Here is a 20,890-nt window from a genome sequence, read left to right on the forward strand (position 1 = left end):
TAAATTAAATTATTTACCTAAATGTGGTGCCCTGTTATTTTAACCGGCCTTGCGGAAATCTCATACATAAATTTGCGATTTTAGTATATTTTTTAAATGTACAGCCATTTCCGCAAATTTAAACTTTTATTCAGTTTGTTTTTTATTTATTTCAAATGTCATGGTTGAAAGCTCGTAGACACTGTATACATATTCACGGTTTTATTGAATTTTTAAATTTAGTCTAAAGGTCATTCCCAACCACTACCGGGATCTATTGCATACCTCAATGTTAAATGGCTGACTGCAGTCGGAATCCAGATTGGCACTCATCAGGCGCGCCACGCGGCTGGTGGATGTGGGCTGCGCTGCGGCAAAGTAGCGTCCGCGGTAAGCTTCCGGGATCTCGGCGATACCGCTGCCGACGCTCTCCACCACGCGCCACTTGGAATTGTTCGCGCTGTCGTCCAGATTGCGCCAAGAGCACAGCGTGTTGTTCTCGAAATCACAGCTGATCGGTCCATTCCAGGCTGGTGCTAAATTGAACAGACAGACAGCGGTTAAAAAAAGCGGTCTCGTCGGTTAATTATCTTCACTTTGTGTTATTTTGTAAGTCATTTTAAGTCTGGCATTATCATAACGCGCGACATACTGGCACCGCTGAGGCTGTACAGTCGAGCCACTACTCTACGATATAACTATTGATCACTAGTATTAAATTGACAGCAAATTGTAAATACTGTACAAATATTTCAAAGTGCTCTACAGTAAAACGAACTGCAGAATGTTATCGCGAAAAAAAAGCAGTATGCCGGTAGAAGGATGACGGATGAAACATCAAGGACATCTCGCAAATAAAGTGAAAAATTCCAAGAACTTACGCAGGACAACCGGGAGCGTCGTGGGCACGGTAGGAAGCGTGACCGGTCCCGCGGTGGTAATCGACACTGGCGGTCGCGGGGTGGTCAACTCCAGACAATCCACCGCCGGTCCAATCTCCGCCAGGTGGAACGCATCCAAACCAATCACGAAATCGCGTGCGGCAAAGATACCCTCGAATTCCAGCTACACCAAACACCATTTTCTACACCACCACCCCACAAAAAATCAATTTTGTTCACCCACCTTGAAGGGTTCATTCAGACACAGTCGCACGTAAGCCGGTATCCATTGGCGAGCGGCGTTGCTAGTGTGCCACAGCGGATAGCGGATGCCGTCCTCGTGAACGGCGTACAAATAAACGGAGGCGATGCCGGTGCCGAAAGCGCGGTAGTAGAAGAAGAAATCGGCTGTCTGACTGGGCAGGGTGATGCTGGTGCGGATGCCGGCGGGGTAGTTGAGCGAGGGCAGGTCGTTGCTGTCTAAATAGAGAAAACCGCTGCCATGCGCGCTGCCGTTGATACCGTAGGCGGGGCTGCCCACGTGACCGCTGCCCAGACGCCAGAAACCGGGATCGGTCGTGTTCTCCCACTCGCAGGTGTCTCCGTCGTCGAAGGTGCAGGAAACGTCCAGACATTCGGTGGGGACGTCTGTTCAAACGTGATAGAAATTATAAACAGAAATTCTGAGCTAGCACTATGATTATTCTAATTGAACATTTTTTATTAAATTATTCTGAGTTCTGTTTCCGTTTTTTGGTTAGTATCTGCATTAAATTTAAAATTTCTTATCAAGTTATTTTATCTAATAATTTAAATCAGTTATAATAAACTAACAAATTTTAGTATAAGTAATTATAGCTTTCTGCTCATGTAAAATGGTAGAAATTAAAATGATAAAGGAACGGTTGCAACTTGTAAATAAACCAAGTAAAATCAAGATAACTAAACATAATTAAAAAGAATAAATACAGCCCATTTTTCACTAAGCGTTATCTTATCAATTTAGAAAGTAGGAAGCGGAACAAATTTACCAGGATTACACACACTAAATAAATATAATAACTACTCGTGAATGCAACTAAATAGGATAAGAAAATTTTAAATAAGTAAAAGTGCAATATTTTTTGTACTTACTTCTTTCGATAACGATTTCGTCGACAATCATGAAGACTTCGCAGCGTGTCTGCGTGGTGAAGACCACGGCGTAGTGGACGCCCTTGGGGATGATGGCGGTCTGGTGGACGTAATTCCAGCGGCCGGGAATGACCTGGATGAAGAGCGGGATCTCGATGGCCGCCTCCACGTTGTGCACGGCGGCGTCCATGACGATCACTCCCAGATTATTCGTTGCCGGGAACTGGCCGTGACTGTAGTACCAGAAGGAGATGCGGCCCTGAGTACGGTCAGCGTCAAAGGTCACGTTCGGCGAGCGGACGGCCGAGACGTGGCCTGGTCCGCCCATATCAGCCGGGTCCGTGTCGAAGAAGCAGTGATTGACCAGGAAGCTGTCGCCTGCGGAGCAATCGAGAGATATTTCTTCGTTTACGTATTTCCTTTCGATACGCAAAGATCACAGCAGAGCAGAATATGCTTGCCCATAAGCAGTTCTGTGAAATTGTTAAATATTGTCGGTCTTCTAATAACGTTAAGTCGCTAGCCACCACAATAGAACAACACTGAAACATCTCCTGAAGAAAGATCACTATAATCTATAATAATATCGTAGAGAAGTGGCACGATGAAACCAGGGAGGTTGACTTGCGCTAAAGCATAATATGCTTTCAAACAGGAAATCCTACGGTAAAATTCTTTTTGCCAATTTTTACTTTAGCGCGATATAAAATTGCTTTGGGCTCATCCCTGCATAAAAGCCTTAACGAAACTTTTAAAAATCTGTAAATAAAATCCGGACTTTAAACACGTAACATCAAAATTCAACATAAATTCCTGTGCTTACCGGTCTCATTATGAGTCGGCGCCGGTACACTGCTGTAATTGGCTACAACAAAGCCTTCCGCCGACGTCTCCTGTCCGTTGTCCGTCAACGTCAATCCCAGCTCCCATCCTTCACACAATCCGTCCTCGAAATCACATTCCGCGGCCACTTCCCATTTGGAGCAGACGTCCGGACAGTGGTCTGCATACACCACAAAGATGTTTATTTATTTCAAAACCATTCTGTTTTATATTTTATGTATTTTCTTTTAAAAAAATATTTCATTCTGTTTTCTACTATCTACTCACTATTTTCGTACATATATTCTATTTGATTTTTTGTATTACATACATGCCAAAAATATTGGTTTTTACTGTCTGTTTTTGGAAAATCTTTTCAGCTATGCAGTGCTTCGTAGTTCGTACTTATTGAAAACATGTTCTGTTGTCTGTATGAATATTAATATTTTTGTAGGAATATTTTCCCACGGTATTCTACATTCCCAGCGATGACTATTTTCCATTCTATAGTGTTTTTGAGAAGATTCTTACCGACAGTGTCCTTGATCGTCAGGACCTCGTCCAACGCTAGATAGGTGAAATCATCGCCAAGGAAAACCCGGAAGACGACCCCCTGTTGACCGGTGCTGCAGAAAGTGACGGTGACCGGAATCCATTCCTCGAGGACGAGGGGGTTGACGGAGAAGACAGAACTCTCGGCGTTGAGGTAGCCGGCGGCGGTTTCACGCAGCAACACCTCCAGGGTGGCGGCGCCAGGTCCGGCTCGGTACCAGAAGGTCATCTTGCTGCTGGTCTGCGCGGAGAAGTCGCGGTGGAAGGGCGGAGTGCGCAGTTCGGCGCTGATCGTGTCATTGCGAACCACAAAACGGTCTTTCACTTCATCCACGTACATGTAGCCACGACCTGCATTATGTTAAATATTCGTAGCACAATTTCTTCTAACATATTTTTTAATATTGAGGGATTCAATATCTGTTTCGGATTAGTTGGTTTCGTCGTTATTATGTCATTCTTTTAACTGCCGAATTTTTGTGATAGATTTTGCAGTGCTAATAACCGGTCGAAAATTATTTGCGTTTGTCATGCGTTGGTCTATTACTGTGAAAAACGCTGACTGATCAAAAACGCACCTGACTGGGCATCCGTGGGTCCGGGCACAACGACGCTCTCCTTCCAGTGTTCAGCTTGCCAGCCCTCGCACAGACCCACGTCGAAGGAGCAGGTGCCGCTCTCGATGACGGTGATCAGCGCCGGTGTCGTGGGGGTAGGGGGGCGTGTCGGTACCGTATCGCCTGCAAAAATAGCGTCCGTCGATTATGCATGTACAGACTGTAGAACATGTACTACATTTGCTAACACATAATGACCAAACAAATGCGTCGATCATGATTAGACTATGGGGAAAATCGTAGATAAGTGGCTAGTTGTGATATACTACGTGACACTAGTCTACCACTCGTTTCCGGAATTTGAACAATACTGTTGCACATAGCACAGCAAGCTAAATTCCCTCTAATGGTTGTACATATCGGTTCAATTATTATGTCAATATTGGTTCTATGGAAATTCATATACAATATTTTTGCAAACCGAAATAACGGAATTTTAACGGCAGCGTACCCGTTTCCGCATGTAGAATGATGTCGTCGATGGCGACGAAGCTGTTGGGTTGAGTGAAGAGACTGGTCAGTTGCAGTTGTCGGCGCGGCGCATTGGGATCGATGCGGAGGTTGACCAGCGCCAGATTCCACTGTCCGAAGGGTGCCGGACCGAAATGCGCGTATTCGGTGGTCGGCTCCACATCGGAGGTGATCGTGTACAGCGAGACGCCGGTGGAACCGCGATCATTGACGCGATAATAAAACTACAACACGACACAATAATTACTAACTCTGAAAGACACAATTTTTCCCCCATAATTTTCTCGGGCTTAAATTACCCTTAAAGCTGATCTGGATTCAACAACAAGAAAATAGGGAAAAAAATAATTGTTTCCAACATGTAAAGGTCACCGTGACACTTGTAATTGTCACGGATCAGATAACGTTTTGTGTATAAATGGGCACTTGCATAATGACGATAAAACCTAACTGAGAACGCCATAACAACATTACGAGATCATGCCAAAACCGTAGAAAAATGGCTATGGTCGCTGCGTGCAAATCAATAATAATATTAGCATCCACCATGTATTTGCAACAATAATAATGAATTTGAAAATAAATCATTACTTCTTTTGGCAATAAATTACGTATCAATGCAGAAGGTTATTAATAATAGACTTTTTTCTAATTTTTTTGTATGCCCTAAGGAAATCGCAGAAGGTGGTACCTGGAAGCTCAGCTGGTGCCCGTGGAAGAGCGTGGCGTTGATGTTGGGACTGACGAGGCTGGCGCGATGACCGGTGCTGCCGCGGGGCGTGGCCACGGCCATGTAGTTGCCAGCGTGGGCGGAGACGTTGTTGTGCGAGGCGGCCACCGTCCAAGGGATGGAGTCCAGGTTGCGCCAGGCGCACAGATTATTAGCTTCGAAACTGCAGGAAATCTCTCCGTCGAATGCCACAGCTAAAACGCACGAATGCATATTGTTTATATTCCTTGAATATTACACGGCATAATTACGAGAAAGTGCTGCTGCCGAATTTCACAAACAGACATCCGAATTTGGAAAACATGACATTGCCTGTACTTGTAGTAGTGAGAGTACCACATAAAAAAATCGTAGTACACCGGCGATAAGAATTCGGTCTTGCACTAGCTCGCTTGAGTATTATTATGATGTATGTAATAATATGTCTGTCTGAATCACTAACTCGTCTTCATAATAAATATTGATCAAAAATCTTTTTCCAGCAATCTTGGTTATATACTCGTAAATCAGAATGGAATCCACAAACCTGGTGTTGTATAAATTCGTCGAGACAAGTTAAAAAAAACCAAGAAAATTTTTTGCCAGACGTATCAGCCGTGGACAATTTCAGCTCGTTAAAAAACTTTGAACTATATTTATTAATGCACAATGAATATATTTATTTATGCAGTTCAAGCGCTACGAGCGGCTGAACAGCTGAGAAAGCGACTTACGCAGCGTAACCGGAGGTTCCGTGGTGGTAATTCCGGACGGGGTCGGGCTGGTCAGATAGGGCACAGTGCTGTGCGGAATCACATCCGGACAGGCTTCCGTCGGGATGATCGCGTCGGATCCCTCGCCCAGCAGGACCACATGGTCCAGACCGATGTAGAAGCCTCGCGAATTGAAGCGCGCTTCGAATGCCAACTAAAACAACAACAGAAAATTCCAAAATAAAAATAATAATAAAAATATTCAGGAAAAAATATCAAAAATCAGGGAACACCGTCCTGACCTTGACGGGATCGTTGAAACAGAGAGGCGCCACGTCGTTGACCCAGAGCTGGTTGAAATTGTCGGTTTCCCATATTAAGAAGCGTTCGTCCGCGCGGATGGCGAATAGCTGCAGCGAGTGGATGCCGTGTCCGTACGCGCGGTAGGAGAAGCTTAAAACACTACGGACAGCCGGGAAAATGTTGCTGCGGGTTACGAGAGTGGCGGGCTGGTTGAGAGAGGGCAAGGAACTGCTGCTGACCAGCATGTATCCTTCGTTGACGTCGGTGATGCCGTAGCCGGGCGGACCGTGGGGCCCGCGCACCGGGCGCCAGCCATCTGTCGACTGCCAGCCGCATGTTTCGAAATCCTCAAAATCGCAGGTGACGTTGGTGGACTGCGGCTCCGGGATCAGCGGTTCACAGGATTCTGCGAACATTTCAAATCAGTGTTATGATGACATCGTAAGTAATCAATTTAAAATTATTCGTCAAGCAATTTATTAGAAAAAAATTTACGATCACCCAGTCAACAAAAGTGTCATAAACCCAATAACCATTTAATACATGACAACTAGAATCTATTAATCTAATCACCAATAACCACCAGACCAAAATAGCCTGTGCTGTATTAATGCATGGCAGATACAAATTTAAACAGTAAAACATTTAGTTGGTTAGGAAATTACAATAAAAAACAACAATGATATTCCAAACAAAAACTATGAACTAGAGCGTCGGTGGAACATAAAGTCCGGTTCAAATCCCGGTAGCTTCTTTAAAAAGGAAGATTACTGATAGGGAGTTAATTTTATCCTTTTATTAAAGCATAAACGGCAGAAATTCGCCGAAGGGGGTATGCCGCTGCACTACCTTCCTCCTTCAACGCCTGAACCTGGATTCAACATATTAGCGCTTCAAGTGTTGACAATCAGAGGAAACCGTTCAGAAAAAAGTCTTAACTGTTTAGAAGACATTTTTATTTAATCAGTATTTATGACAATGTTTATTTAGACAATGATCTTGATTTCGACGTTTTTGCGATAATGCAATGAGATGCTAGCTGTTCATGAAGCGTACTGAATAAAGTTACTCAAACATCAATTGACATACCATCAGACTTGGTGGAGATGACTTCATCAATGGCGGCAAACGACCCCTCAATGCGATGGTTGACATGGAACACCACCATGGTGGTCTCGTTGCGGGGCACACAGATCTTCTGGCGGACGAAATGCCAGGTCAGGGGGTTCTCCACATCCCCGGCGTTATTCGTCACCTCCCACACGACCCCGACCAATCCGTTCCCGAGAGCCGGTTCGTGAATCTGCAGTTCCAACTGGGTTCCAGGACCCAACAGGTACCAGAAGGTCACCTCTACAGTCGTTTCTTCCTGATCCAGCAGCAATAATGGTCGGGTGAAGAGCTCGGAGAAGCCCTCGGGGTGTTCGGCGGAGACGTAGCCGTTGCCGGCCTGGGCGGCCACTCCGTGGTAGGAGCGGTTGAAGTTCTCGATGAAGTTGACGCCGATCCATCCCGGACACAGGCCCACGTCGAAGGAGCAGGTGGCCGCCTCGACGATGGCCAGAGGTTGTTGGACGGTGGTGGCGATGGTGGGCGGGAGGACGTTGCCGTTCTCACCGGCCAGGACGACGCGGTCCACGGCGATCCAGGCGCCGCGCTGGATGTAGCGGGCCTCCAGGACCAGTTGGATGCGAGAGCTGGAGGGGCGGTCGAAGTCGATGACGGCGCGGGTCCATTCGATGGCGCCGGAGCCGGCGGCCCAGATGGGCGTGGCCGGGAGCTGGTTGGAGGTGGCCACGAAGACGGCGAGACCGGCTACGTTACGGCCGCTTGTTCGGTAGAAAAACTATGTAGCAAAACGAATTGCGGGGAATGCTTTAACACATTTGCTAGAATGACAACACTTATCAATTTCCAGCATCTTTCTGATTGACGTTAGTAGTGCGAAAAAACTATTACCAAAGAATTAAAGCATAACAGAAGTTTGACAATTTTTAAACAAGATCCCGGATAGTTGTACAAATGTCCGTATACTACATTCTGACAACAACTTACAACGGGTGAACGGAAGTCATCAGTCTCATCACCATTACTCAGCACCACTCGTCATTACATAAGCGAATAAATGATAATTCTTATGAAACAAACCAATAATAAAGTACTAAACCTCCGAATCAAGAAAAATATTACCAGTAAATTACAATTCATCGACAGAACTGGCAACAAAAATTTAAAGTAATTACTGGCTGTTAGAAAGCGAGCTGGAAATTGCGGAAGAAACAGTAGTGATGGCTTACCTCGACATGGAAGTGGTTAGACGAGGCGTTCAAGATGTTGGCCGTGGCCAGATTCGCGCTGACCAACCGCGTCGAGCGGACGGTTTCGTTGCCCATGGTGGCGCCGGCAAAGAAGTTGCCCGGTTCCGCTTCGAACACTGTGCTGACGTTGGTCTGTCCGATGCGGAGGAGCGGTGTCCATTGTGGCTGCAGACTGTCGGCGTTCTGCCAGCCGCACATGTCCGCATGGCTGCCTTCGCCGAAATCACAACTGATCGTGCCGGGGATGGGTTCCGCTGCAGCCAATCAAACAGTCAATAACTACCGTGAAGTTGCACCAAAAATACCGATATCGTAAAAAAATTTTCAAAAAATATGATAAAAGTGATGGTAATTATTTTGCAGCTGTACAAAAAATTAATCTTAAAAAACTAGACATCTTAGAGATTCTAAGAAATTTCAAACTGATAAGAATTTAAAGATGGTATAGCCTGACTATAATCTTAGCCCGTAACAGCCACTACACTACGTTCGTATGCATTAACACCTTATGATTACGTATCTGATAACACATTCCATAACGAGCAGTTCACGTTCACCATTTTAATAAACAGGATTTATCAGTAATCGCTAATTATTCAAAATTCGATATTGCACTTCACAATATGTAGCTTACGTATAATAATGGGCGCCGGTGTTGTCGGTCCCGTAGTCTGGCCGGAATCAGTGGTGATGGGTTGGGAGGTGGTGTGCAGCTCCACGGCCGGGCACTGCGAAGTGGGCGCGTTCGTGTCGGGATCCTCGTTCATGATCACGTGATCGATGGCCACGTAGAAGCCGCGCGCGTTGAACTGCGCCTCGAACACCAACTGCAAGGGGCGAAAATACATATTAGCGACAAGATAGTGGTCCACGTTGAACAGATTAAACGATACTAAGGGCCGCCTCAATGCCGAGACCACTCTTTCTACCGATGCACTACCGATGCACTTGTGGAAAAAAAATCGACAAATAGTCAAACATCTGATGACATTGCAGACACATAACTAGCAACCTCCAGTCCAGCTTTTAACTATCTCCCACAACACTACGTTTTACGGTACTTGTAAATTATGATCAAGCGCAATGGGCAACTTACAACGCTAGTGCATATGACTGATTTAATACCTATGCACTATTCAACGAATTACAAAAATCACCACAATTCGAAATCAAAAACAAAAGATTATTCCACAGGCATTTTACAGTGACAAGTTTTGCATATCTTCTTAGAATAATCTGGTTCCACTTCACTATCACTTCTGCCACAACACTACGTTAGCTGCAACGATAACACGAGCAGTTTTACTACGGCAGTGAACTAAATTACTTAATTAATCACTGCCCTTTTAACGTATCGGTTACAAGTCAAAAAATAAAACGCATACCACAACAGGATCGTTGAAGCAGACGGACACTAGCGTGTACAGCCACTCCCGTGACGCATCCCCGGTTTCCCACAACAGGAACCGCTGGTTGCCGGCTTGTTCACCATACAGCCGCAGATGCTTGATGCCGTGTCCAAAGGCGCGGTAGGCAAAGGCCATGCTGCTGTTAACATAGGGGAATGCTTTAGAGCGCATCTCGAGCGTGTCGGTGATGACGGTAACGTCCTGGCTGTCGGCCACGAGGTAGCCCTCGCTATCGTCGTTGTACACGGCGTACGGACCCACCCCGTACGATCCGTTGACAGCTCGCCAGCCGACGGCCGGTCGACTGGGCGGCTGCCAACCACAGGTGGCGCCACACTGGAAATCGCAGGTCACACCCGTGTGCGACGGTGGCTCGCATCCATCTTCTACGGAATATTAACGGAAACTTGACTAGAATTCAATAGGCTAAAGTGATTTAAACGTACCAGTAATAATGTCGATTTGTTCGTCGGGAACGAATCCCTCTTCCGTGGAGTACCACACGTCATCCAGTGCAAAAACATCTTCCGGAAGGGCACGCTTGCTGCGCTGGGTCAAGGTCTTGTCAAAACCAAACAGAAATCGCATCTACAACAGCCCAAAACACACCCACCATTACATCCTCTGGTCACCTAAATCCTGCAAGTCTGCAGGTTGATACTACTTCCGTATGGTATATACAAACACACGACTTCTGATAAGACACCGTTGTAAATCTCCAGTCAACAGGCTTGTAACGTGCATTGTAGAATAATGTAGATTAACCGATAATATGGTTGTATATTTTTCTTTTTATTTTCTGACAATCAGTCAGCAGTGGTCAGTTGTGTCCGAGATTCAGCGTACAAACCATGTGGTTGCACTTGAAAATACACATTATTTATTTCACAGAGTTTTTATGAAAAAAACTATTAGGGACAATGACAGCGTCAATACGCAGTCAAAGTTGATAAAAGTTACGCAACTATGTTTCATGGCGCTATCGTGCCGCATGGGCAGGTTTATACTGTATTTTTACGGTTTATACTCACCGCGTGCAGAACGTGATCAGTGTGATATCATTATGGTAGTGTAGTGGCACTGGTTCTGATTTCTTTCTGTCATCAGTCATAAGTACTAAGCACCGTGAAGCGCTCTGCTCAAATGTTAAAAACAAATGAATGAACCATTGTATGCTAATATCTGTAGCATTTTTTATCAGTGTTGTCGTTAGCCTACATAATACGCCCCGCAATACATTCGGCTTTGTTTTACACGTAAACAGATGTCTGTATCTCAGACACACAACTGATGGGATTCGCTTGTTAGTGTCACTCCAAAGTAGATTGGGAAAGGGTAAACTCCATGGGACACCAGCAGAAAAAAAAACCCACCAGTGAGTTATCATTTACGGGACTATCGTCTTTTCCCCTACACCTGTAGGCAATGTGGAAAAATTCGCGAACTGACTGGAGAAGCGCGTTCAACTGCCTTTATTCAGCAACGTTTTGAAGGAGATTCTACGGCGGTTTTAAATGCGTTACCTTTTAACTCGGAGGAGGACAGAGATTTTGGCGGTCTTTCAGTGTTTAAAATTACAACTCGTACAGTAGTGTGTCCGCATATTTTTCTGTATTTTGATGGCTATCGCCTAATAAAGGTTTAGACCTAAAGGTATATCACCGCGTACCTGGACATTCTCTCCAATGGTCACCGCCGGCAGCGCCACGCTGACCGACGTCCAGTCCTCCGCCGGGCTGAGATCCAGCATCTCCAGGGTCGTCCCGTTGGGAAAGCGTGCTTCCAGGTAACCCAGAGCACTGCCGCGCTGCAGGTAGGAGAAGGAGAAGACGGTACCGGCCTCCACCACTTTGTCGGGACTGCGCAGGTAGGTGTATCCGAGGTCTTCGGTCGGTGAGGGAAGAGCATACATCACCGGTGTGGCATGCTCGTCGTCGCCGGGAATGCGGCCACGCTGCACCACCACGTCGTTGTTGTCGTACACTTCCCAGCCGCACTGGGACGATCCAAAGTCGCAGCTGACGGTGTTGGAGGGGAGGGTCTGGGCGGTGCAGTTGAAGGCGGACAGACCGGTCGTGATGCTGCTGGTCTCCGCCGTGATGATGATCTCGTCCAGGGCGAATCCGTAATTACCAAAACTAAACATTAATGGCAATAAAATAATTAAAATAAAGTTCAAATTTTCAAAAAATTGCTTTCTTGTGTCATATAAAACAAACTTACCCGTTGAGTTGTATATTAAAAACAAGACGGAACCGTCCGTCGAGACACAGCGGCACCCGCACGGGGATCCACCGTCCAAAACCAACGGAGCTCCTAGCCAGCCTCCACAGATTCTCCACACGTCCATCCTCATAGTACACGTTCAACTCGGCTTCCTCCAGATCGTCGTGCGCCCGGTAGAAGAAAAACATCTGCGTGCGCTGCTGCAGCATCACCATCGGTCCGACCAGCGTCGCCGACCTCCGGGCCAACGCAAACCCACCAACGGACCCTCCGAACCCGGTAAACGCACTGGCAATGGTGAAATTTTCCGCGTGACTCCACGCGCAGAAATTCCGGTCGAAACTGCAGCTCATCGTGTGACTGGCCGGGGTAATGGGCGGTAGGGGGCGGTCGGCGGGGTACGCTGGACAATCATCCGCTAAGGTCAAGCGTTCGGCTTCGTTTAGCAATTTGATCTTGTCGATCCCGACCACGCCCATGGAGGCGGTGAAGGCCGCTTCCAGGACGAGGCGGACGCTGCCGGTGACGCCGACGGTGATTTCGGGGCGCAGCCAGACGCCGGGGGCGCCTTCCTGCTGCCAGAGGATAGATTCCTGGCCGTTGGGATGGAAGGCCTTGAGGGTGAGGTACTCGATGCCCTGGCCGTACTCGTGGTGCCAGAAGTTCATGGGGGTGCTGCCCTGGATCCGGATGCAGGGACTGATCAAGCGGGCAAAGGTCAGGTGGCCGTTGCGGGCGCCTTGGGACTCCACGTGCCAGAAGCCGTCGGGGGTGGCTTCGTAGTGGTCGAACTCTTCTAGGAGGGCATTCGATCGACTCCAGCTACAAATCATGTCAATGTTAGGATATGAAGATACCGGGTAAAAATACAGTAGAGTTACAATACCCAATCAGATAAACAATACAATTCCAAAATCAAATCGATTTTTTAGTGCTACAAAATTATTTTTACATTTATCGTAATATTTAAAATTATTTTTTGAAAATATTCCAATTTCAAAAAATAATTTGAAAATTATTAATTAACGGTAATAGTAATAAGCGCAGCACATAAATACATTTTAGAAACCAATTAACGATAAAATAATTCCGATAGCTAAATCTGAGAAGACGGATAAAAATGCAAAAAAATACTGATTTTAAAATAAAAACACATTTTCCGATTCGAATTACGATGTAAAACAGGCAGTACGAGTATGAAAATTTGAAACAATGTTAAATTCAGCTCAAGTAAATAATCAGTTAAGATTGTTTGTGGAAATTCCAACACCGATACATACCTGGAAGCGGCGGTCTGATGATTCTCCCATCCGCACATATCGTGCTCGAAATTGCAGCTGACCAGCGGACATGTTCCCGGCCAGGCGTCCTCCGTATTCTGCTCTCCCACATACCTCACCTCGTCGATATCCACCTGATGATCCCCTTCTTCGAACGCCGTCTCAAAGACGAACGAAAAGCCGGACATGCGCGGGCACACGGTGAATTTGGTCCAGATCCAGTCGGCGCCCTGAGCGCCGTTGCGCTCCCACAGCACCTGATCGCTGGCCGGTTCGCGCAGGATCACCCGCAGATACTTAATACCGTTGCTGGGCATCCGGTAGCCGAACATGAAGTGCGTGTTGCGCGGCATGGCCGAGGTCACAGGGCGGCTGGTGATGCGTGCAATGGCGCCGTCGAAGGGCGCGTCGCGGGACTGCGCCGTCATATAGTGCTCGCCGCCGTCGCCGGGCGGTTGGATGTGCCAGTCGATGCCCAGACCGTTGTTGGTCCAGCCGCACAGGTCGCTCTCGAAGTCGCAGCTGATGGTCGTCACGGTCTGGCCGGGGCACAGGAAGGTGTCGGGCGGGATGGCGCCCGAGATGGCGCCTTCGTCTTCCAGCTCGAGGGCGTCGAAGGCGACGACGTAGTCCGGCAGAATGAAGCCGGCGGAAAATTCCAGCTGTTAAGAAAAAACTACATTATGCATCCAAACTTTCTATTCCCAACAGTGAGTTACAGATTAAATATTTGATCCAAAGCAGAAGTAATAGATAGGTAAAAGGTCACTTGAATTAAATTAAGCACACTGATTCAGCCATTGAAACTGTACTCCTGTTCATACGTATAATTACTATAATAATATGAAGTTATGAACTACAGCATAAAATGATTAATCTGAATATTAACAAATTTTTTCCCAATCATGACCATTTTTTCGCTTTTTCTAGAAAAACTGAAAGCAACCGTTCACTATCGATCGCTCCCGTACAATACAATACTCGAAAATAGGCATCAAAAGCAAGAAATTACTATTCGAGATTCGGATATATTAGCATTGTCAGTATTTTTTTACGTACATAAAATTCCGCTGAGTCGCACAAGACAACTTCCGCTCGCTTCCACTGATCGGTATTTCCTCCAGTCTCTTCCCACAACACATCAAACTCTATTCCATTCATGCCCAATTTCGTCTTGGTCAGTCTGACAAAATTCACTCCGTGTCCGCGTGCGTGGTACCAGAAGGAGAATTTTCCGTCGCGCGCCAACTTGACCGCGCCGTTGGCCACCAAGCGGGCCACTTCATCGCTATCCTGCCGCTGATTGGCCGCGGCATACACGAACCACGTACCCTGGGCAGCACTTCCAATCACGCCGCTATCAACAGCATTCTCGACGGTCTGTGCGCGGCGGAAGCGCAGATTCTTTCCGATCTGTAGGACGAAAAATAATTACATTTTGTACGCATTGTGTTAATCTGCGGCTGAAACAAATTAATTTTTCCACATCATTACTTTCTAATAAAACATTGTAAGCTAAGGATCAATAAAAACTCGACAAAAAGCAGCAGACAGAACAACAGAAAAGAACAAGAAACCATTCATTTTAATCATTCCATTGCCTGAAAACTGTATTGAAGTTTTCGAAAAAATGCTAAAAACAAATTTTGAGTTTCAAATCCTATTTTATTTCTAATGAAATTTCGGTTCACGTCGTTTGAACAACGCAACAAAAGATGCTTGAAGTCTGCCCATAGACTACGGTAATGGTGATACGATGGGCCATAAAAGTTTACGTCCAGGATTTAATTCCTAGGAGGGGCCACAGTTTTTATCTCATAAACCAAAAAATGCCTAAAATTTTCCAAATTTCACAATGAAAAGTTCTAACTGCCTGATAAGGTCATAATTTCATTTGGTGTAGACTGAGCAAGGATCTAGCTACTGTAATAAATCTAATAACACTCACCTCGGTGGTCCAGCCGCACATGCCATCCTCGAAATCACACGTCAAAATCGGCGACGGACACTGCGGATTAAACCCGGGCGGGGCCGGTTCGATCTCCCCGGTCAACTCGATATCGTCCACCTGCACACCCGCCACCGTGGACTCGAAGACCAGCTGGTAGCCCGGGTCCTGGCAGATGACGACGTCCATTCGCTGCCACGTGGTGGTGTTGCTGCGGGGCGCGTGCCAGATCTCGTGCTCTTGATCGAAAACCTTCACTTTAAGCTTGGTGGTTCCGTGGCCGCCTTCGGGGTTCCCGTAGTAGAAGGACAGGCGGGTGGGGTTGGGTACCTGTTGGGAGGCGTAGTTTTGAAGTAATTTCTAAATCATTTCTCAAATTAAATTCAAAGGTCAGTTGTTCCCAGCTTCACGAACCACAAAGCCACCTCGATTTTAAAGCGGTTCGATTTAGAGAAAGCGATGTGCAACGCTTAGAGGTCTGATTTCAGCCTTACCTGCTGGTGGATGGTGTCGGAGATCAAGCGGGCGGTGCCGGACACTTGCCAGACGTTGTCGGACTGGGTGGCCATGAAGTAGCTGCCGGCCACGCGGGTGCGTCGCCAGTTGAGGCCGATGGATTCTTCGTTGTGCCAGCCGCAGGTGCCGCTCTCGAAGCCGCAGGTAACGTCGGCGTACTGCAGGCTTTCGCAGGTGTGCGGCCCCACTGTAAACAACATTTCAACATGATAAAGTGCGTCCTGTCAGGTGAACGTAAATAAGCATGCCACTGGGTGTTTATCACCACTCTTAAAGCATGCGTAAATCTTTATTTCCAGTCGTCTCATATCATAACCGCAATGGAAGGGAGCAGAACAGTGCAAAATCACCTACCGTACAATATTACAGATACACGCGGCGGTCATCTACAGGAAATATCATAGAGAAAGGGAATTGGATCGACAGCGAACGATACCCCATGAACGAGATTCATTTTGCATAAGAAACAAACTTTTTTTGCGTTACTAATTATTCTTCAGTTTCACATTGATAAAATCACGGCCACCTCTTCTACATGTGTACATACTTTGACTGCGCTTGTACAAGCTAACGGTATAAACATACCAATCAGACGGTAAAAAAAAATTCGTTTCTTTTATTTTTGATTCAAATGAAGGCAATCAGCGTATCAGCAGTTATTCTTCCTACACCTAGAATACTGTTCTGTTGGAGACAGTGCCACTTTTCTACAAAAGCATCTTAACCACAGTATCACCTGTTGCGTTGTATACTAACATGTTATTATTATATTACTGGCTTACCGTTGTTGCGGGTGGTGATGACCTCGTCCAGTCCGACATGCGCAAACGTGTTGCTGGGGGTGACGCGGAAGACCAGTGATCGCGTGTCTTCGAAGCAGAGGCGCACGGTGACCTGGCGCCAGCGTCGCTGGTAGTTGGCGGAGACGCTGTGCGTCACTTTCCACACACTGTTCTCCTCCGGCTGGTCGTTCCACCACTCGTCGGCGCTCTTGCTGTATACTTGGAAGGTGGCCGTGCCGTAGCCGAAGTAGTACCAGAAGGACAGCGTCGCCGAGCGCGTGTGGTTGTGGCTGGCGTCGTTGGCGGTAAACGCCGGGCTCTGCAGTTCCGCGAAGCGGCCCTCCGCGCTCAGGATGCCCTCGTTCTCCACGTAGACGAATCCATGACCTGTGATCAGGCGCATTATAGGCCAGGGTCAAAATAACAAAAATATCGAAAACATAAATTCAAAAAATTCCTATCAAACTACTGAGCAAAAATCGAGAAAATTAATACAGCGACACGAACGTAAACAATTACTGAGCCACCAATTAGAACGAAACTATTCAAATAATCATTAATATGGAGACACCGTCAATACTGCAAAAGCTGATTACTAATGAATGAAAATTATCTTTCCGATAACAGGTTACAAAAAGAAGTAAAAACCCAGGAATCAATAAAAATAAATGGATAGTTTAATAAACCACCGATTAAATGAAAAATAATTTCTTTCTAACGTACCGGCTTGCGGTGAAACACCGATGGGATCAGCGACACTCTCGTGCCACTTGTAGAAACCCGGTGACATCCATCCGCTGCAGAAGCCGACATCGAAGGAGCACGTGCCTTCCTCGATGACTTCCATGGTCGGATCCATCGTCGTCAAGCTAATCGGCGTTGTACCAAGCGTAACTCCTACGACAAACCAATCACTCAAACCCGGCCGCACGGACATTTTAAACGGGTTTACCATTCTCCAGATGCAGTTGGAAGGAATCCACTGCGCTCCACGTGTTGGGACGGAGGAAGCGCGTCTCCAGCATCAATCGGCAGGGCAGTCGGCCGTTGCACTCGCGGATGGAGAAGACGGTGCGAGCGCGCGTCCACTGACCCACGACGCCGCTGTCGCTGGTGAAGACGGGGCTGTCGGGGATCTGGCTGCCCTGGACGAGGTACACGGCGATGCCGGTCGAGCCGCGTCCGCTGGTTTGGTAGAAAAACTAATCGCAAATAGCCCTTTTACAGAACGGTTAATTTTTGTGATGCTGTTTAATGCTGTTTAATTTTTGTGATTTATTCGTATTTTAATGGCTCCCAAATCATATATGTAAAGTCGGAAAATGCTTTTTGTAATTTTACAGGTTTCTCTTTTAATTTCGATTTACTTGAAAATGGTTTCCTACACCGCTTTGTGCTTTATTTTCATATTTTTCAGGGAATCGATCTTATTAATTCGACGGTTATGGGATAATTTATTGCTTATATTTTTACACAAATTACGGAGTGATTTTCGCTGGTCAGCAGTTACAAACCCTTCTTAATTAAGCTTAATTTATTCTGAAATTAAGAAAATGCTTGCAATTTGATACAAAAACGTAAGCCCTTCAAAATATTCTTACCGTATTTAAATGTTTTCTTCGCTTACCTCAATTTCCAGTTCTTCCTTGAAATCAAACGCATTAAACGTCGGACTGATCATCCTGGCCAACGTCAGTCCCGTAGCGTTGCCCACGCGTGCCACAGCGTATGCACCGTTGTGAGCGGCGTCCACCGCAACTGGATCGTTGTTAGCGGTGGTCCAGGGTAGAGCGTTGGGGACGTTGCGCCAGTCACACAAATTGCCGTCGAATTCACAGCTGATGTTTCCTTCGTGGTTCGGTGCTACACAAATCAAATCATCAGCATCTGATAGTCCGAAATACAGCGAGAAAGCAGCTTACGCAACGTCAGGACGGTGGTCATCGTGGTGGTGGGTTCGGGAGTGGTCGTCCGGGTTCCGGCCGTCACGGTGCTGACGCCCGCGGGGGTGGTGTGTTGCGGCAGGATGGCGCAGGATAAATTGGACATTAATTGGTTGTCCGTGCGCATCACGACGTCGTCTAACCCGATTAGGAATCCCGGCGCGGAAAACACCGCTTCGAACGACAACTAAAAAAATGAAAAGGTATAACACAGTATAAAACCAAAACAGTCAAATTAAATATTTATATTTAAAAAAGTTGCTTAAAATTTAAAAGCTTTCGTTATAAAATCTGATGCAACCGAAGCGCAAATTTTTAGGGCTTTTCGGCACGGTCATTGAAGACATATACCCGGCTTTTGGCCACTAGACTACAGAAACAACGCTACTGTATAACACAGCACGATACAGAACTGAAAACAGTTCAAAATTTATAAAGCTACGGCGAAATTTCGGTTTACTCAAAGCCATTAATTTATAAAAATAAACTTAAACATTTATGAAAATTTATTTAAACACTTCAGACCATAACGACAGAAAAAACATTAACCAAGCATGTTTTCATGGCACGACATTTTCCCGCACATCCGGAATTCTTTAATTTAATTTACGTAATTTAATTTAATTTTCCAATTTAATTTACGTACCACGAAAGTCTCATTGAAGCAGATCTCGATGGAGGCCATCTGCCAGCCGCGATGCGAGGGCCCGGTCTCCCACAGTTGGAAGCGACCGCTGGCGGTCTCCCCAAACAACGACAGCGAGGCCACCCCGTATCCGTAGGCGTGGAAGCGCACCGACATGAAGCCGTGGTAGGGGACGAAGGATTTGGACTTGAGGACGGCCGGCCGGTTCAGCGCCCACAGATTGCTGTCGACGTAGACGTACGTCTCGTTGTCGGGAGCCACGATGGCGTACCCGTCCAGACCGGTGGTCCCGGTGCCGATCTGCCAGCCCAGGAACATGTCGTCCGACGTCCAGCCGCACAACGTGTGCTCGAAGTCACACGTCAAGAAGGATTCGCATTCGGTTTCGGTGCCTGGATAAAATGAACTAATTTATTTCTTTTACTTTTGTAAGTTTTTTAGTTCACTTGATTGTCCATGTTTTTGTCTGAATATTCTATACTTGGTAGCGGGCAAATTTCGACTTCACCACCAGTTTATACTGCAAAGTTTTCATCATTAACGTGACATGGTGATTGAGCAGGAGACACCCCTATTCCGGCCCCTGCACTACGGTCTATGTGATACAACAGCAATATGGTCTATGTGATATTACAACGTACCGGTGTTCCATTTTCGTGACGCTCTACATGCAGCAGTTTTTCGGAACCATTTTAAAATAAAAGCAGACAATAAGAATTGGCAAACAGGAATTAAAGAACGGAAAAGATTTGTTCGGTAACTGCAAAAACAACCTGCGGCTTTTTTTAAATTTAAATTAATCGCATTTGTATGCTTATCTGAGTTGGCAAAGAACGACCTGCATATAACTTCAGCCACTAAACCACGACAGCAATATTATGGCCTCGCAACTGTAAGCTTCGGAATTTCAATTTCCGCGGCACTCGACATATTTTTGGTATGATTTCGAAGAAAGACAATAAAAATCAGCAAGTAAAATTGAGGATAAAATCAACAGGTTTCGTGACTTTAAAGATACCGAAGATTTGCGAATTATTTTCGATTATCTTTTTTACATTATTGTTCGATTTTTTTCGATTTATTAAAAAATTTTTTATTGCGAATTATTTTTATTTTTTGCTAATTATGTTTAATTATTTTTCTAATTATTTTTTATTAAATTTTTTCTAATTTTACAAATACGCTGATATTTCGATCAATTTCATTCCAAGTAAATTGCTTCATAAAACAGTTGTTATACTGTAAATAATACAATACGTGAAAAGGGCAAAACTGACCTTCTTCAACGGAAACGGAGTCAATGGCCACGGGGGTGCCGCACCGGCTGTGTTCGGCGACAAAGGTCACGTGGAAGCCGATGTCGGCCTCGAAATGCGCTTCGGCGTACCGCCAGCGCCCCGACTGGCCCTGATCGACGTTCCAGATGACCACGGTGTTGAGGATGGTGGTCAGGTACACCTGCAGGTACTTGTTGTCGCCGCGGATATTGTTGAAGTAGTACCAAAAGGTCACGCGTCCGTGGAAGGTCTTCCCGTCCTCCACTTGTACATTCGGGCCGTCCAGCTCACTGATCAGCTCCTGCGGTTGGTCGGGCACCGCGGGACGGATGGTGCAGTTAGTCATCGCGTAACCGGAAGCTGG

General features: G+C 46.2%; 1 protein-coding gene across 1 annotated transcript in view; it reads right to left on the reverse strand.

Annotated features, from left to right (window-relative positions):
• Positions 1 to 20,890, reverse strand: part of LOC129595159 (MAM and LDL-receptor class A domain-containing protein 2-like) — a 37,748-nt gene that overhangs the window by 9,735 nt on the left and 7,123 nt on the right. Inside the window, exons 14-42 of the mRNA XM_055492076.1 lie at positions 20,527 to 20,886; positions 19,250 to 19,641; positions 18,583 to 18,790; positions 18,288 to 18,523; positions 17,613 to 17,862; positions 17,384 to 17,557; positions 16,661 to 17,047; positions 15,857 to 16,065; positions 15,363 to 15,692; positions 14,474 to 14,827; positions 13,415 to 14,076; positions 12,132 to 12,956; positions 11,578 to 12,046; positions 10,355 to 10,496; positions 9,885 to 10,294; positions 9,134 to 9,326; positions 8,479 to 8,753; positions 7,271 to 8,027; positions 6,181 to 6,587; positions 5,900 to 6,092; positions 5,148 to 5,380; positions 4,437 to 4,680; positions 3,947 to 4,108; positions 3,348 to 3,719; positions 2,818 to 2,997; positions 1,995 to 2,372; positions 1,105 to 1,508; positions 861 to 1,044; positions 265 to 515 (exon numbers count right to left, since the gene is read on the reverse strand). Of these exons, the coding sequence (XP_055348051.1) occupies positions 265 to 515; positions 861 to 1,044; positions 1,105 to 1,508; positions 1,995 to 2,372; positions 2,818 to 2,997; positions 3,348 to 3,719; positions 3,947 to 4,108; positions 4,437 to 4,680; positions 5,148 to 5,380; positions 5,900 to 6,092; positions 6,181 to 6,587; positions 7,271 to 8,027; positions 8,479 to 8,753; positions 9,134 to 9,326; positions 9,885 to 10,294; positions 10,355 to 10,496; positions 11,578 to 12,046; positions 12,132 to 12,956; positions 13,415 to 14,076; positions 14,474 to 14,827; positions 15,363 to 15,692; positions 15,857 to 16,065; positions 16,661 to 17,047; positions 17,384 to 17,557; positions 17,613 to 17,862; positions 18,288 to 18,523; positions 18,583 to 18,790; positions 19,250 to 19,641; positions 20,527 to 20,886 (9,641 nt within the window). The remainder of the gene's footprint in view (positions 1 to 264; positions 516 to 860; positions 1,045 to 1,104; positions 1,509 to 1,994; positions 2,373 to 2,817; positions 2,998 to 3,347; positions 3,720 to 3,946; positions 4,109 to 4,436; positions 4,681 to 5,147; positions 5,381 to 5,899; positions 6,093 to 6,180; positions 6,588 to 7,270; positions 8,028 to 8,478; positions 8,754 to 9,133; positions 9,327 to 9,884; positions 10,295 to 10,354; positions 10,497 to 11,577; positions 12,047 to 12,131; positions 12,957 to 13,414; positions 14,077 to 14,473; positions 14,828 to 15,362; positions 15,693 to 15,856; positions 16,066 to 16,660; positions 17,048 to 17,383; positions 17,558 to 17,612; positions 17,863 to 18,287; positions 18,524 to 18,582; positions 18,791 to 19,249; positions 19,642 to 20,526; positions 20,887 to 20,890) is intronic.

The sequence above is a fragment of the Paramacrobiotus metropolitanus genome, unplaced genomic scaffold (assembly GCF_019649055.1).
Source record: "Paramacrobiotus metropolitanus isolate TYO unplaced genomic scaffold, Prichtersi_v1.0 Parri_scaffold0000075, whole genome shotgun sequence".
Lineage (NCBI taxonomy): Eukaryota > Metazoa > Tardigrada > Eutardigrada > Parachela > Macrobiotidae > Paramacrobiotus > Paramacrobiotus metropolitanus.